General features: G+C 38.5%; 1 protein-coding gene across 1 annotated transcript in view; it reads left to right on the top strand.

The window, feature by feature from the left end:
* Positions 1-15,775, top strand: part of SEMA3A (sema domain, immunoglobulin domain (Ig), short basic domain, secreted, (semaphorin) 3A) — a 121,363-nt gene that overhangs the window by 8,173 nt on the left and 97,415 nt on the right. Inside the window, exon 3 of the mRNA XM_009326562.1 lies at positions 11,698-11,817. Within this exon, the coding sequence (XP_009324837.1) occupies positions 11,698-11,817 (120 nt within the window). The remainder of the gene's footprint in view (positions 1-11,697; positions 11,818-15,775) is intronic.

The raw sequence follows: 15,775 nt of genomic DNA on the forward strand, positions 1-15,775 counted from the left end.
CCCCCCCTCCAGCCTGGGGAAAAGGAAAAAGTGCATATCCCTGGGAGTAGGAAGGGGTAAAGTGACCAAAATCTAAAGCAATGGACCTCCTGTGAGGTTAGGGACAGAATTTACTCTCAGTATTACCTACTACAAGGAGAAACGTGACTTTTGAGCTCTTTGTAGACAAATAGTGCCACTGCATATCGCTTTCAACTCTATCAACTGTCCCAGTTAGTATGCTGGGATTATTCACTTGAGGGCTGCTCACTCCTTAATCTTGTCCATCATCTTTAATGTGAGCATGATTTCCTACCAAAGCGTTTCTTACCATTTGTGAGACGAGAGAGTGAGACACTTTATAAGTAGTGTGCTGCTTTAATATTGCTGCTGTGTAAAACTGCTTTGCATAGACTACAAACAAAACAGAAAGACCCATAGGAGGGGAAAAAAAAAAAGCAAACCTACAACCCCTTCACTTAGACATTAACTGAGCTTGGTAAAAAGAAGTATAATACACTGGAGTCTTTCAAAGTCTTGTGGAGCTCTCTAACAGAATTTTCCCCCCTGGGAAATTCTGGCTGTGCCAGCTCCAGTTCTTGGATGGACCCCCACAACACACCCACCAGCATAAAGCCTCATTTATGGCTCTTAGTTCAGATGTTGATCCTACAGCTTGTGTTCATTTAGGCATTTGCATATATGAACTGACCAAGGCAAATCAGTTACTATAAGGTAATAACTTGTGTACTTATACAGAGGAAGAATTAAGTTGGCAGTTGTTCAGATTTTCCTATTTTACCCATTTATGTATCATGGGAAGTCACTTAAGTCTTTGAGTATGGGGAACAAATTGGTATAGATAAAGGAAAAAGCCAATTTTCTAATTTTGGGCTTATTTTTCTGTTTATAGGTGTGACTATAGAAATTTGCCTCTGAAGGAAACTTAATATTCATCAGATTTAATGCAGTCTTGCAGAAATGTTTTCTTTGTTGTTTTTGAAATAAAAAGTCACAGAGTTAGCAAAGGGAAAGTAAAGGACAAATGAAGGAAAAATCGTTCCAAAAATTATAGGGTTTATTTTTTTATCAATAGGTGTTCCTCCTGAGCCCTAGTTTGGCCTTGGCAAAGTCTGAGAATTACTTTTATTTATGGCTGAGTTACCAGCTATTGCTGTTTCAAAATTATGTTGGGTAATTCCTTGTTACGATTTATTGCATCTCAAGATGGACAGAGTAAATTTATTCTTTGTACATTTCTTTGCAGAGAAACACATTAACTGGATAACCAGTAAAAATGATCGATATGTTTAGTCCTTGTTTTCTTTCAGGGCTTCAGTATGAAGCTCATGAAGTCAGAGAAAAGCCTTTCTCTTCGTGCCAGTCACTTTTTTTTTTTCTGAATTTGCTTCACATTTTTTCTATTTTAGCAAACAGACTGGTGGGTTTTTTTGTTTGTTTGTTTGGTTTAGGTTTTGGGTTTTTTTCTGTTGCTTCAGTAAAAGGAAGCCTAGTTTAAAAAATAAGGATAAGTCTACTCTGAAAGATCACATATCACAGTTCCTCTATAATCAAGATGTGGTCGTTGTGTCACTATTAAATTAATCCACAACTTATTTTCTTTCTGTAGTCCTGTTACTTACATACACCAAAAATAGGTCTACTAAATTCCTTGCTGCTGCATACAAGTCTAAAATATTGTCTTTTTTTTTTTTTTTTGTAATAGGTAAAAGAACTAAATGCTAGTTAAAGGAAAAGTTCTTAAAATAACCTAGGAAATAATATGCGATTATTTCCTATGTCAAAGCTAATGCTTTGTTCAGTTTCCACATCTTCATGTCAACAGAATATCTTTAAAAAAAACTTTTCAGTGTAGAGGAAGTTTTGTATTCTGGAGATGGTGGAACAAGAAAAGTAAGAACAGCAAATAAAGGGAGAATTTATATCTTTCTCTCTTGCTTTTGTTTGGGTTTTTTTTGTTTGTTATTTTTCTTTTTCTGACTCAGTGATGTGATCTGTGTTGGATCAAATAATCTATTGATCTCTTTTTCCCTTGGGTAATTCATTCCCGATTAACATCTTCTAAAACTTTAGGTTACTATACATGTATCATGAATATAAAAAACAAACAAACAAAAAACCCCAACAAAAAACAACCTCCAAAAAACAACTTAACAAAAAAAAGGAACACCAAAATCGCTCAGCAAACTCATTTCAATAATTTCACTTTGGTGCCAAATTTTTACCCAGTGGGAATTTTAGGCTTCTGTGACTTCAGGGTTCTCTGTTCAGCATCTCTCTGTGGTGTCGAAATAGTTAAATATCCACACACAAATTTCCGGATTCCCACAGTAAGGCATATGTAACTTCATAGTCTAGTTTACAGAGTATGTTTATTTACAGGCACACATATTGCTAAGCAACTGTCCCTTATAGATGCAACAGTCTTTTGCTTCCTTTCAACACTTCATGGTTTTACGTTCACTTTCAACACAGAAGTTTTGAGTATATATTTATCTTAGGTAGCTGTGAGTGGATGTCATTACAGGATATGCCTGTAATATGCTGAATAAAGGCAAGCTGACTGATATGGAATCTAGGTGCTTTATGTGTCTACAACAGGCTTGACAACCTGTTTGTCTGAAGCACTCCACCTAATTAGCAGGTCTTGATCCTATTCGGAAAGGCGAGGTGTAATCTGATTTCTCCAAGAGACAGATGATTACCCCACCCAGATAGAAGAGATAGACAAGAGACACTCTTTAGATCTAGACTGTGGTCGCAACTTAAATTGCTGCTGGGCTTGGTGAGACTGCTTGAGCTGAAACCAAGCAGTATTGTTCATTTCTTTGTTAATAAAGCCATGCCCAAAATGTGGGACAGGTTTACTCTACAGAGCAAAACCAATTTTGTTTTAAAGTCATGGTCAGAAAAGAACTGGCTTCTGCTTGACCTCAAGGCTTCCCAGTGTTTTGAGGTATTCCTGAAATACTCTTCTGTTCCTTAAATAAATTCATTCTGTGCTGTAGGAAGTACATACTACTGAAAAAAACAACAATTCAAAATAAAGGAAGCTTGCTAATGCTCATGGAAAGGTTTAATGTACAACAATCATGCTGTGGCTGCAAAATCCTGAAAACCCACTTGTTTGCTGGACTGCATCCACAAAAGACTTTGTTTTGCCTTGTTAACTATGCATTTATCAGGTGTACAAAAATACGAGATAGTTATTAAATCAGGTATTTAGTACTGCAGCCTTTTCTTGGCATCCCTCTAGCTGTTCAGAGGTCCAGAACAATTATCTGCATCTGCTGAATGAGGATTTAAGGACTGGAAACACGTCTTATAATTTGAACATACTGAAAACAGAAAAAAATTGGAGAAATTTTACTTCCTAAGATAGCTAGGTCAGATGGTTGGTGCTAACGACAAAGATTTGTGTTTAGTCTGTGCAGTCAAGGGAGTTAAGTGAGGCATCTTTAAAGCACGGCTCCTAATGACTTCTTCTAATGGCTTTTGGTTTACAACTGTTTTCAGGACAGACCCCAGGGAGTATCCCACCTGGCTTAGCTACCTCCATGATTAGCCTTAGTGGTAAACTCTGGGCCAAATTACCAAATACCGGTAGTGACCACCAGATTTGCAACTAGGTAGGTAGGCAGGAAGGGAGACAGTTTGTGTTTCACCCTCACTAACACAAAGAACCAGAGGAGCTTTCCATCTGCTGTGCAAGTGTGCTGACAATACAACTGTTTACTAATATGGCATGAAGTTTTGTGGCTTGAAGGAATCAGGATATATCTACTTTTTTTCAGTGGCTTTATTTTATCATATACTTCGTTAGTTGACTTCTTTTTTCCTGTCTTGATGCTTTAATGGTTTAAATTCATGCAGACATCCTGCAACTTGAGTAAATTACACATTTTAAATATTCTCATGAACTCTTGCCATATCAAAAAATCAGAGAGATAACAGGCATAACTTCATTGGAAAGATAACTGGAAGTACAGTAAGCTGTACTAGGCAACCAAAAATGTCTTATCAACCCTCATCAGCACCTTCAGTCTGAAATATCTCAGGGCACATCTTGACAGCAGAGGAAAGTCTAAATATGGAATTAATCAGTGGTTCCTCTGTAATGTTGGCAGTGGTCACCATGCCTAAGAGCAGTGTCGTTCCTGACATCTCCAGAGGGGTCAAGTCCTCCAGATCACAATTCAAGATAAAGTCCTCCAGATCACGATCCAATATAAGGGCCACTGGATCTGGGGATCTGTCAGCTTTTTTCAAAGCTCTGAGGTGGGAAGACAAGTACAATTAGAATTCAGTCCACAAAATAACATAGATTGATAAAAGAGACTAGGTATTTTGTTTACCTAGACGTATTCTAGGCTTACATTGGATTTATGTGTGTGTGATGCAATACACACTGCTTATCAGGCTTTGACTAATGGGGATGTAATCTCAAAGAACTAAGTTAATAGAAATCCCTTTCTGTAACACAGACACGGATACTTCAGCTGCTCAACTAACTTCACTCAGCACTGCAGACTGACTCTTTTTCAGAGGGTAGGACTATAAAGCATTGATCCTGCTAATTGCAAGGTACAATAATGACAAAACAGGGATGGAAATGATGTTATTGATCCAAACTGCAAGAGGTACACAGTAATAAATCATAGTCTGCAAATGTTTTCATGCCAGCTGGCCTCCCTCACTCTAAAATCATACACCTGCCTATACAGGTTCAGCTGGAAGGTTATCTCATCGAGTACAGGTGCCAGGCTTCGTTTCCCCACCCATTAAAGCCTGTACGAAGCTCTTCGTACTCGGGGACTTTCCCGTTACTGCCAATGTAGCATGTAGCACAGTACCTTTGCATCTGTGTTACCAACTAGCTTACTCCAATAAAATAAAATTTAAAAAGATCATTGCATTTTAACAGGACTGGAATAATTTGCTTTGTTCCATGCCTATTCTGGGCCTGTTTAAGCAGACTGTGCTCTTTGACAAATGTTTGTTTGTAAGTGCTACCGTAATAGAAAAAGGGGAACAGTAACAATTTGTAAATAGTCTTACTGCATTTTACAAAAACTTGCACACAAGCAGCAAGAGCTGTGAAGGCATGTGCCATGTAGAGCTCACCCTGAAGAGGACTTCCTTGCACGTGCTTACCGACATGCTAAAGCGTTTGCAGGATCTAGCTGAGAATCAATGATCTGTGTACATGGCAATCACATACATTTATTGCACTAACACTCCAGAGCTATTTTCCTTGAAACAATGCTGCTGCATGCTGACAAAGATACCTAGCCGACAGAGACTGAACTGATCGCAGCTGGCAGTAGCCCACTGGCAAAAGAGAGAAGTTAAAAAGCTCCCTGATAAATCCGGGACATCTTTCAGCATTGTGATAAATTTGAATGACAGCAGTAATATCAGGGATTACTTACTCTCCATGGATATCCCTGACCTCGCCACCTGAGAATTCAACTAATTGGACAGAAGAAGAAGAAAAAAATAAACATATTAATTAAACTCATGTATGGGACTTTATATGGAAACTGTCCATCCTCTTTGATTTGAAAGACAAAACACCTATTTATTTTGTTTGTCCAGCTGTTAGATGATAGCTTTAAATCCCCTTGTCCATCCAGTTTAGACAAAACCTTCTGATATTTTAATCACTTGTCTATGTGGGAAGGCTGAAATAAAAGAAGAATGTATTAGAGGGTCTGATCCTTATCTGGATTAAATCAGCAGAAAACCGTTGAAGTTAATGATACTGTAATGGATTATTTAGCCTTCTACTTATTACCCTGCATAATCTGGCCATTTGCATTTGCTGTAATATCTGAGAAGCAGTATGCACATCAGTGTTGGTTTAAAAAAAATGAAACAGCTTTCTTAAAATAAGGAGAAAAATCTGGATATTAGTTGGTCACAGGTACTTACCCTTTAACTTCCGCTTAAAAAGATGTTGTTAAAAACTCTTTGCTGCATCAGTAATCCAGATTGAAGGATGTAAGTTCCAGGCTTCTGGAGGAGAGATAATTACTGGAAACTCATAAAAAACACCTAAATTCTGTTTTAATTTTCATATGCGGAGCAGATGTTTTGACAGATGGATGGACTTTATTTTTGTAACTGTCCGGGAAAAGTCTGCATAACACAGCCTAATCAGTGTTACATATCTGTCGTGTTTGTTTTTCAATCTTTCTGCATTTGGTTCCTATGCTTTTGGTTGCAGACATTCTCTTTGTAATTTATTTTTTCAGGCTAATCTCTCTCTGCATAAGCCCTTCTATTAATTTGATATATAAATATTAGAAAACTCTTAAAAAATAAATGTGCATGTTTGGTTAGTAAGTCAGATACATTGATCTTCATATAGTGGGTGCCCTTCTGGAAAACTTAATTAACACTATCTTCTCTTCAAGACAGGCCCTCTGCCCTCATACATAGTATATAATATTTGGAATTGAAATTTAGAGTTAAGATCTCTGTCCAGACACACTGGACCTCTTTGACTTTAATTCACACTCTGAATGTAAGTGACGGTCTAAGAATTTCTCAACTTGTTCTACAAGTAGGACTTTAGTACAGCAGAATTTGCAATGGGGTTGGTGCTTTGGCTGCATTACCATAGTATGATGCAAATGGTTTTACCCACTTTCATTTCAATAAACTGTCAGTGTGGAGCTGAGGTTCTGAACCCCATAACCTCCTCCTTAAAGTTATGAACCTCTAACTCCTGTATGCAAGGTAGAATGGATTCAGCTGGATGTCCTTGTGCCCTCCTATGCCAAACCAACCCCAGGAAAGCCCGTAGTGTCTGCTTGGGCTTTGGTGCGGGATACAGTCCATATTCCTTCAAGCAGAGAAACAAGCTTGATTGTGCCCCATGTTTGGCATAGGGGCTTCAGCCACTGCACATGGCAGAGCCAGGACAGGGCAGGAACCATTTCTTCGGCCATGCTTTGGAGGCTATTGGCAATCATGCCATCACAGGACTGTTTGCAGAAGCAGCTCCAGCAGTTACACTGTAAAAACAGTAGCTACCTGAAGAAGTTCCCTCTGTCAGGACAGAGACAGAAAGACCTCGCAGGCTATGCTAAGAGGTCTCAGACACGAGCTTAGCTGCTCGGATTTTAAGACAGAGGTACTTCTGCACAAGGCCAAAGGCAGAGCCTACAGCTCTTGGGGAGACCTTATACCATTTATTGAAATATAAATGAAGATTAATCCTCTCCAGGGCTAGGCAAGATAAATGACTGAGGGTTTTGAGGACTGCAGTAACTCCCACATGGTGTACCTAATTTTCTCTTTGAATATCTACCTCAATCATTCTGTACTATATGCAATCACTTATGCGTTCTGCTGTATGTATGTATATATAAACTCAAGTTTTAGGGCATAAACCAGTGTTTAGCTTTATATAGACAAGAAAAATTTCCTAGTATTAAGCTGCCCATTATAATAAACAGGATTATTAGGTGGAATAATTTATAATGATTACTATGGTGATTCCAGTGCTCCTCTTCTTTAAGATTTATTTTCATAACCCATCTAAGTAATACTTTCTTGCCTACGGAGAACTTCGCAAACCTTACATTCATTTTCATTCACATTATTAGGCTAAAAGTATTTTAAACTCCCACTCCACCCTGCTTTCACAAATGAAAAAAAGCCTGATTTCCACCTGGAAAAGAATTTTTAAAAGTCTAATTTTCTTCCTTTGACTGTTTTACTTGATGAAGAGCAATATTCAAAGGGTATGGATGTGTCCAGAATATGTTCCCTTTAAACAACATCCCTTTCTGGTGAAAGTGAAAATGAATACAAAGGTACTGGGGGGCTGAACTTACAGGCAGACAGAGAGTTTAAATTCCCTGACAATTTGTTCCTTACAGCTTCTGGCTCTGGGTTACTTCCTCATCCTCTGGTGGATATTTTCTCCCGTCTGCTGTATTTTACCAAGATACTACATTTCTTTTGTTGTCTTTGTCTCCTTTCCAGTGCCTTACACTCTGAGATCATGTAGTGAAATGCCTTGTTCTGCTGGCACAGACCTTCACACTAACAATATAGCACTGACCCGGGGGTCTGGCAAGGGGAGACGTTGCTGCCAAGTGGGACAAGCCCAGCTGGAGACACCCAAGTCATTCCAGGCCTCCAGCCAAGGGGGTCGGGGAGCTGCTTTGTAGTCGAGTTGATGCAGTCACTGGTGTTGGGACCAGCAGAGCCGTCTGCCAGGTTTCACAACTGGAGGTACCATTGTAGGAGCCTTGCACTGAGGGCAGGACTGGGGAAACAGAGACTGAAAATGGGAGTCGGTCGCCCAAGTCTCATGTCGTGGTGGACCCAAGTCACCTCACTGCACACACACTTTCCCTGATCAGAATATCTTCTTCAGCATACATGTGTGCTGAGATCTGGAGTCTGAGCGAATCATTCAAAGCTGCTAATGTTATTACAGTATAGATTTATGGGAATCTTTTTTTTCCCCATAGCCACATAAACTGGGAAAACCTAATATTCACCATCACGAAGCAGACTCTTGCTAACTTCAGAATATCACTCGCAAATGCACAGGTACAACATTTCCACACATCACGCTGTAGCTGTGTAGCTGTACTTGAGCACAGTTAGACAAAGGAAGGAATCTGATTACCCTGCAATTGAAAACAACGTGCCTGTTGCTATTGTTCCAGTGAGAATAGCATCGTCTCCCAGGCAGGGCAGAAAATTCACTTTGAACTTCCTGAGTTGACAAGGGCTTAAATCAGAACTGTAACTTTACTTTGATGTCATTTATTGTAGTTTAATACCCCTCTCTATTTATTTTTTTACAATCATGTAAAATATATAAAGAAACCTAATCTGTAAGGGAGGTGTATGAGAATTTACTGAATAGACCTTAATGGTTCCTTTATGCAGCTATAAACCACAGGGAAGCTATAAGAGCAGTCTGAACTGGACTAGGAACTTTAAATGTTATATAAATTTATTTGTCATAGTCAAAGGTTTATTGCTGTAGGTATTTGCCTTCCCCATTGTTTAACTAGGCTGTGTATTTCTCAGACAACTATGGTAAAAAACATGTTGTACAAGGACTTAAGGAGAGCTTAAAAGCAGGGGTGAATAAGCCAAATCTGCTTTTGGAAATATATTATAAAGCTGAAGTAACTTTACTGATATTAACGCAGTTATACTACTATCAATCCTGAACACCTGAAGCGCAAATATGGCTACGATAGAGTTAATTTTTAATTCCCGCCCCCCCCCCTGGCTAATCTGGAATAATTCAGTGAAGCTGATTATAGAATTTTTCTTAATTTCCATCCATAGAAATCAAAGAAGACTCTGCCCCTAAACTAAGTAGGGTTTTCCATCTCACCTTTAAAGCATTAGCTATCTAACACCTTCTTGCTGTATATTATAGATAAGCCGCTGAATGGTGTTAGTGAGTGCATATAGAGTCACAGGTGGCATGTTGCTGTGAATCAGAATGGCTCCTCTGAAATCAGCACTTTTGATTCACACTGGCTGTGGATCAAGCCCATGTACTCACAGCATTTTGCAAAGGTACATGTCCACTGGCAGCTAACATTTCATGTTCTTCAGGCACGCAATTTTTAAAAGCTTTAACAAACCATAACGGTAGACCACAAAGACATTTTTTAAATCATGATACATCAAACCAGACAAGGCAAAGCACAGTCCTACCAAAACGGTGGAGTGATTAAATTTGGCCAGATACAACTCTAAGTGAGAAAATTCTGAATTATTTAATAATGTACAAATCATTGGTCAGATTTAAGTTATGTAGAGTCAAAGTCAGATGCTCCATCTGAAACACAGAATATCAGAGTTTAAGAAAGGACCTATTTCAATTTTGTTCATTTTTAATGTTACATGAATTTGCAATATTTGCCCATTTTTATTCTTGCAGGCATTGAATTATTAACACACTTTTCATGGTTTTTCCGTATTTCTTTTAGTAAAAGGAACAAAAGACAACAGCATTAAGAACAATATCAAAACATACATTGTAATTTTGATGATTTATGCCAGGCATTTGCTTAGTACTCTACCACTGTGACAGTGGAAAGCAGTCTGTGGATACATATACGTATAATAAATGTATGTTCATGTTTATACACGTGTGGGAGGAAGAATACGTATGCACCAGAAATTGTGTGTGTTTTTATTAAGAAAGGTCAGAATGGAAAGAATTAAGAAAGACCCCTGGTAACATCCATCTCTATTTCTTTAAATTTCCTGTTGGATTACCTTAACTATCTCTCTGTTTTCTCTTCCATCTCAGTTAGAAAGATAACTTAAGTTATCAGCAGTAAGCTAAGGACGCAGTAAGATTCTGTATGCTTTTTTCTGGGTGATCTTTTTAATACATTGCCATTATTTGTTACGCAAATAAACAACAAAATTGGAAGACCAATGTCGTTTCAGTACAGTCCTTTGTGTATATGCACAGCATTTTATCTGTGTAAGTTTGTTGCTTTTCCCTGTGGTGGCCTAAGGCATGCCTCAAATTGCACATGCACTTTCCTGGCAGAGCCATTATTTTGTGTTTGAGAGTATCTAGTTTAATTAGCAAGCAAGTTACAGAGACGGATGATGCCAGTCAATGAGATTTCTGTGGAGGCGGTAGCTCAGGTGGTGTTTCCACAGGCCCTGGTCTACTTGGAGAGGTACAGCTGAGTGCTGTACCAAAAAAGTCATCAAATATGCATAGAAAAGTTACCTTCATTTTTAATACCAACTTTACTGGAAATAGTTATTTTATTTCAGTGTTCTTATTTTTCTCCTATTTTAAATCCATTATTTGTAATTGTGTCAGTAGACTGATTCACAACCATTGACATATTTCTTTTCATTATTAGTCCTGATTGAAATAAAAATATTAAATAAACAGAAAAAGTCGACATCTTGACTATCAGGTTAGACATTTCCATTTTAATAACATTAGGCATTAATAATGACATTTTTGTTAACAGATAACAGATAATGTTTGTACTAGGGACTGTTAGTGTTGCTATTAAGTTTTTAATTGCTGAGAACTAGAATTACTCATGATGGAAAATTTACTTAGAAAATGTAAAGTCCAAGTCTTGCAAAGCTTATTCTAGGGGCTGTCAATAACTGCATTGAAGTTTAGCATATGTATTCATCTTTGTAAAACTGGCCCCTAAACACAGACAATGGGGGTGAGGCAGCATTCATATTATTGTTAGAAATGTTATATCAATGATGTGTTTTTCATCAACTCCTTCCATCTGGCCCATCTTTCTTCTAATTGTTACTTAATTGAATACAAGCAAACAGTTGGTCCATTTTTCTTCATTATTTCATTCTGACACATTTCTATAAATGGGTTTTGTCTTACAAACATGGCAATAGCATAAATTACAAAGATGAAGCGTGTCTGAAACAAAAATTAGGATTTTTTTTTGTGTAATATTTTCTTCAGGGGTGGATGCTTTATTAAATGACAACTAAAGATATTTAAATGAGAACCTAAATCAGGCTATTTATTAAATGCTTAGCAATAAACAAGCTTATAAACAGCATGAAATGGTCACACTTTTAAAATCTGTTCATTCAGCCATATATCCCCAACACAGAGGAGCTCTCATTAGTCATAATCACTGAATTAACTTTGTGGATCCATTTTTTCCCCCCTTTTCTTTGCAGAGAGAATGTGCTAATTTCATCAAGGTGCTTAAGGCTTACAACCAAACCCACTTATATGCCTGCGGAACAGGGGCTTTTCATCCAGTCTGCACCTATATTGAAGTTGGAAGCCATCCTGAGGTAAACTATCTTAAAACAATATTTTTCTTTTTTCCTCTTTTTAATCATTAGTGGTGTTTAGCCATGACGTCTTCCTGCCAAAATGCACTCTCACTAGTTTCTGTGGCTCGGTGAGCGAATCTGGTAGGACCTGCTCCTGGATCAGGTGCTGACGTGCTGATTGATAAATCACAGCAGAATCTGTACTTTTCTCCCCTACACAGCATCTTTTCCTCCAGGGGCTTAAATAAATATGAGTAAGCCCATTCTGCTTGGTTCATGGAGTTAAAAGCACTCTCTTTTTTTGGTCAGGACAGATACCAGCTATAAGAGCTGTGTGTGCTTATTCTGGGGCCAACTCTGTCCTTTATTCTCCTACCAGTCAGTACAGTCTGACACTGTGGCAGCTTTCTCCCAGCTGGGAATTAAAATAGTGTCACACATTCATAAATCCTACTTCTCAGATTTGTCCTAACACACTGAGAGTTTTTCATATGTGACCTAGGTTTTGTTTCTTTACCTTTTAGTGAAAAATAAATCATTTTTTCCTCTCTCTTTTCCTCCATTTTTTTTAATCTGTAGTTTACTGACTTTTGCTTAGTGCTGCTGAAAGCTTGCAGTAGCTCTTGTACTGTTTTGTCAGTGATCATCATAACTAAATAGATAAGCATGGTCTTCCCTGGCGAAAAACAGTATCACTCACAGAAAGCACTGGGACTATGCTGGTTTTCCTGGCTGAAGATTTGACTAGAATGTCTCTGTGCTCTATTTCGATCCTTTTTCTCTCCAGAAGAGCCAATCTTTTATTTTCCCATTAAGATGAGTATGTAATATAAATTAGTCCACTTCATTTTCAGTCTGGCTTACCTGAGTGTTGCTCCATGGACTGTTTCAGTTTAGCAACCAGGCTCTTGATATGTTTTCAGCAGTCACTTAATTTATGGATGTGTTTTACTGGTGAATCCATAGTTGTGTTACTTGTAGCTTCTGTGATCTCCGAAGAACAGCTCTTTCAAGTTACCTTATGGTTTTACAATTCAGGTTTGCAGATTTCCCTGAAAATAAAGACATCATTGTTAAATGAATGAGGACTCAGGTATTTAAAAATCAGAATTTCTTCTTGTAGAAAAATGAACAGGCCTTTTGAGTAGTGACTTTATAGTCTGGGAACCATTTTTCCCTATAAAAATGTCTTTTGATATTTTAAACATGAGTCTTTAAAATGTTCTAAGAATAAGGTTTTGAAGGAATAAAGGAGCTGCAAAGTAGAAGGGGGTTTTTTTCATATACTTTAGTGCTTTATTCCAGCATGCATTCTTGGCAATTAGTGATTGTCTCTTGACCACACACAGTATGTCATTGCTTACTGCATTAAACAGATTCTCTGCTTCCTGAGATCCATTTGGGAATTGGTAGACATATTAATTAACTCTAGTTCCGTAAGATGTCTGTCAATCAATTCTTGGCTATCTGCCAAGTGAATCTATCTGCAGAGAGATAGCTGGTATGATGTCATTTACTTCTACATTTGGCTGTTTTATGACTGTACCATAAAACTAACACACACTTTATCAAGGATTTATAGAAAGGATGATCAGAGATGAGAGGCCAGATCCAACCTTGGTTTAACATTCTGGATTTTGACACACTTGAGTCAATGATGTGTTTGGCCTGGAGCTGAAGGAGAATGTTTGTTTTAGCTTCTTTTCAGCAGTCCTTAACTACCAACAAAATCTAAATTGTTGCATTTTTGGTCATTTATGCAGTAAGTTTGTTAGCCCCCGTGTGCCTGAATCATTCTCTTGACCCTTGGTTTTATCTTCACAAACCAGGGAAGTCAGGAGTATGTTTAACTGAACTGCCTCAGACACTATTAGCTTTTGATTTCCTTTTCATACTTAAGCTATGTGTGAAATCATCTTTACCTGCCCTTCCAGCGGCACAAGTTTCTGTGTCCTCTGGACAGTCATGCGGGAGGGGTCACTGCCTTCTCAGCCCAGGTCTGCCCATGCAGAGAGAAAGTGGGGCAGGCAGGAGGCAGCAGTACCCACCTCTTCTCAGGCTTTGGCAAATCTGACAGTCAGCCTGGGTCCTGTCCCTTGCAAAGGTGAAAATCAGATGAATAAATGAATTTATTAGGTTTGCAATGAAAAATAATCTGGCCTGTCTTTGTCTCTCAGCTAGATCCTGCTCCTTCCTTTCCCATATCACCTAGCCAGGAATTTCAAATGTGCATCCCCTCCTGGAGCTGGGGAAGAGGAGGGTGCTGGATTGACAGTAGCTATTAGAGACACCACAAATGGGGGGATACAATATTAACCCCCATACCCCTGTACACTGCATCTGTGAGAGCCAGATGGTTTATGTTGTCATGTCAGACAGCAGCACTGGACGTGTCAAAGAGCCATTGCTTCTGTATCATGTATAGTTTATATCTCCCTAGCATACTAAAAAAGGTAAAAAGTGTAAGTGAAGGCAAGCGGTTGATTTTGAGTTAAAAAATCGCCATCTAAAACATTTCCTGAAGATTCATTTTCTGCCACAACACTTGTGGCAAATTAACTGACTTCACCATCTGCTTATTTATTTTTCAAGCACTTAGAGAGGTAAATGTGAACTGATTAGGGGAATAGTCAGGGAATGTACCTACTGCCTAAAAAGATTGCTTGTTTATGTGAGCTCTGAATATAACCCACCTGCCTGAGTCTGGTGTGGGAGAGGAAATTAGTGTGTGTCAAACTGAAGAGGATGGAGAAGTGAAATTTAAAGAAATGAGTGGCAAACGATAGAAGAGACACTGGAAGCAATTGGAGCAGGCTGCAGGAGGCTGGAGTATGGTACAATTTTTATGATTGGGGAAAGGAAATAAATTACTTTGTGTGACAGTCACAAAGTAATGGGAATATGAATTGTTATATCTGTTGAATATCGCTTCGATATGAAGCAGCGTATCGCAGCCCCATTCCATACTTGAAGAAAACCATTTCTAGTGATGAAACTAGGCAGGTCTAATTGAGTTTGATGAAGTACAGTATCAGAAATAATAATAAAAAGGTAAAAGGATATGAACAGCATGCTGTGCATCTGATTAAAAATGATCTGCGCAAATGTATACAACCTAATATGTTGTGAATTACACCGCAGTCTAAGGAGTAAAGCAGACTAATCTTCACTTAAATCCATTCCAGATGTGTAAGTGAATAACCATCGTATTTAGAGAGAAGAATAAAGTTAATGTTTGAATAGACTTTAAGCATGTAAGCCATGAGTAAGCAAGAAAGAACATATTTAGAGAGAATATAGCATGTGTATATACAGAAAATACCTGAGGAGAGTTTAATTTAAAGCTCAAGATCATCCATTGGAGAGGCTATATTTGTACCTTCACTGAATGGGGCAAACTGGCTCATATGCAGATGTCTATATTGTATGTGCCTGAGTTTAGGTGAGACGACCTAACACAGACACCTACACCAACTTCAGGCATCCGAGGTTAGGTCACACGTGCCATTCTCTCCACATAACGCAATATAGTACAAGAAACCAATTACCAGACAAAACAAAAAAGTAATTAGTAAAGCTATGTTCTGCTCCCACTGACTTCTGAGGAAACAGGATTGAATGTGTAGGAATGTTGTACTTAATGGTTGCAAAATGACACAAGTCAGATCTGCGTTTGAAAGGAACAAATCCAACTGCAGGGAGGCACAGAGGCGCATTAAACCACCTAGAAAATCACAACAGGATGCAGAATGCACCTGCCTGTGCATGCCTGAGCCGGGGGAAGGAGCCCTGCTCCCTTTCCCCAGGGGTCCCTTTGGGGTAGTTTGTGTGAACCAACAGGGAACAGTCCTGTTTAGGAAAGAACAGGATTTTCCATTTACTTAACCCTTACAGGTGGAGGTATAGAGAATGCCCTATAGAACCTTTTTTTTATACGCTCAGACAAACTTTACAAGAGCTGTACAAAATTGTTTGA

The sequence above is a fragment of the Pygoscelis adeliae genome, unplaced genomic scaffold (genome assembly GCF_000699105.1).
Source record: "Pygoscelis adeliae isolate BGI_AS28 unplaced genomic scaffold, ASM69910v1 Scaffold306, whole genome shotgun sequence".
NCBI classification, from domain to species: Eukaryota; Metazoa; Chordata; class Aves; order Sphenisciformes; family Spheniscidae; genus Pygoscelis; species Pygoscelis adeliae.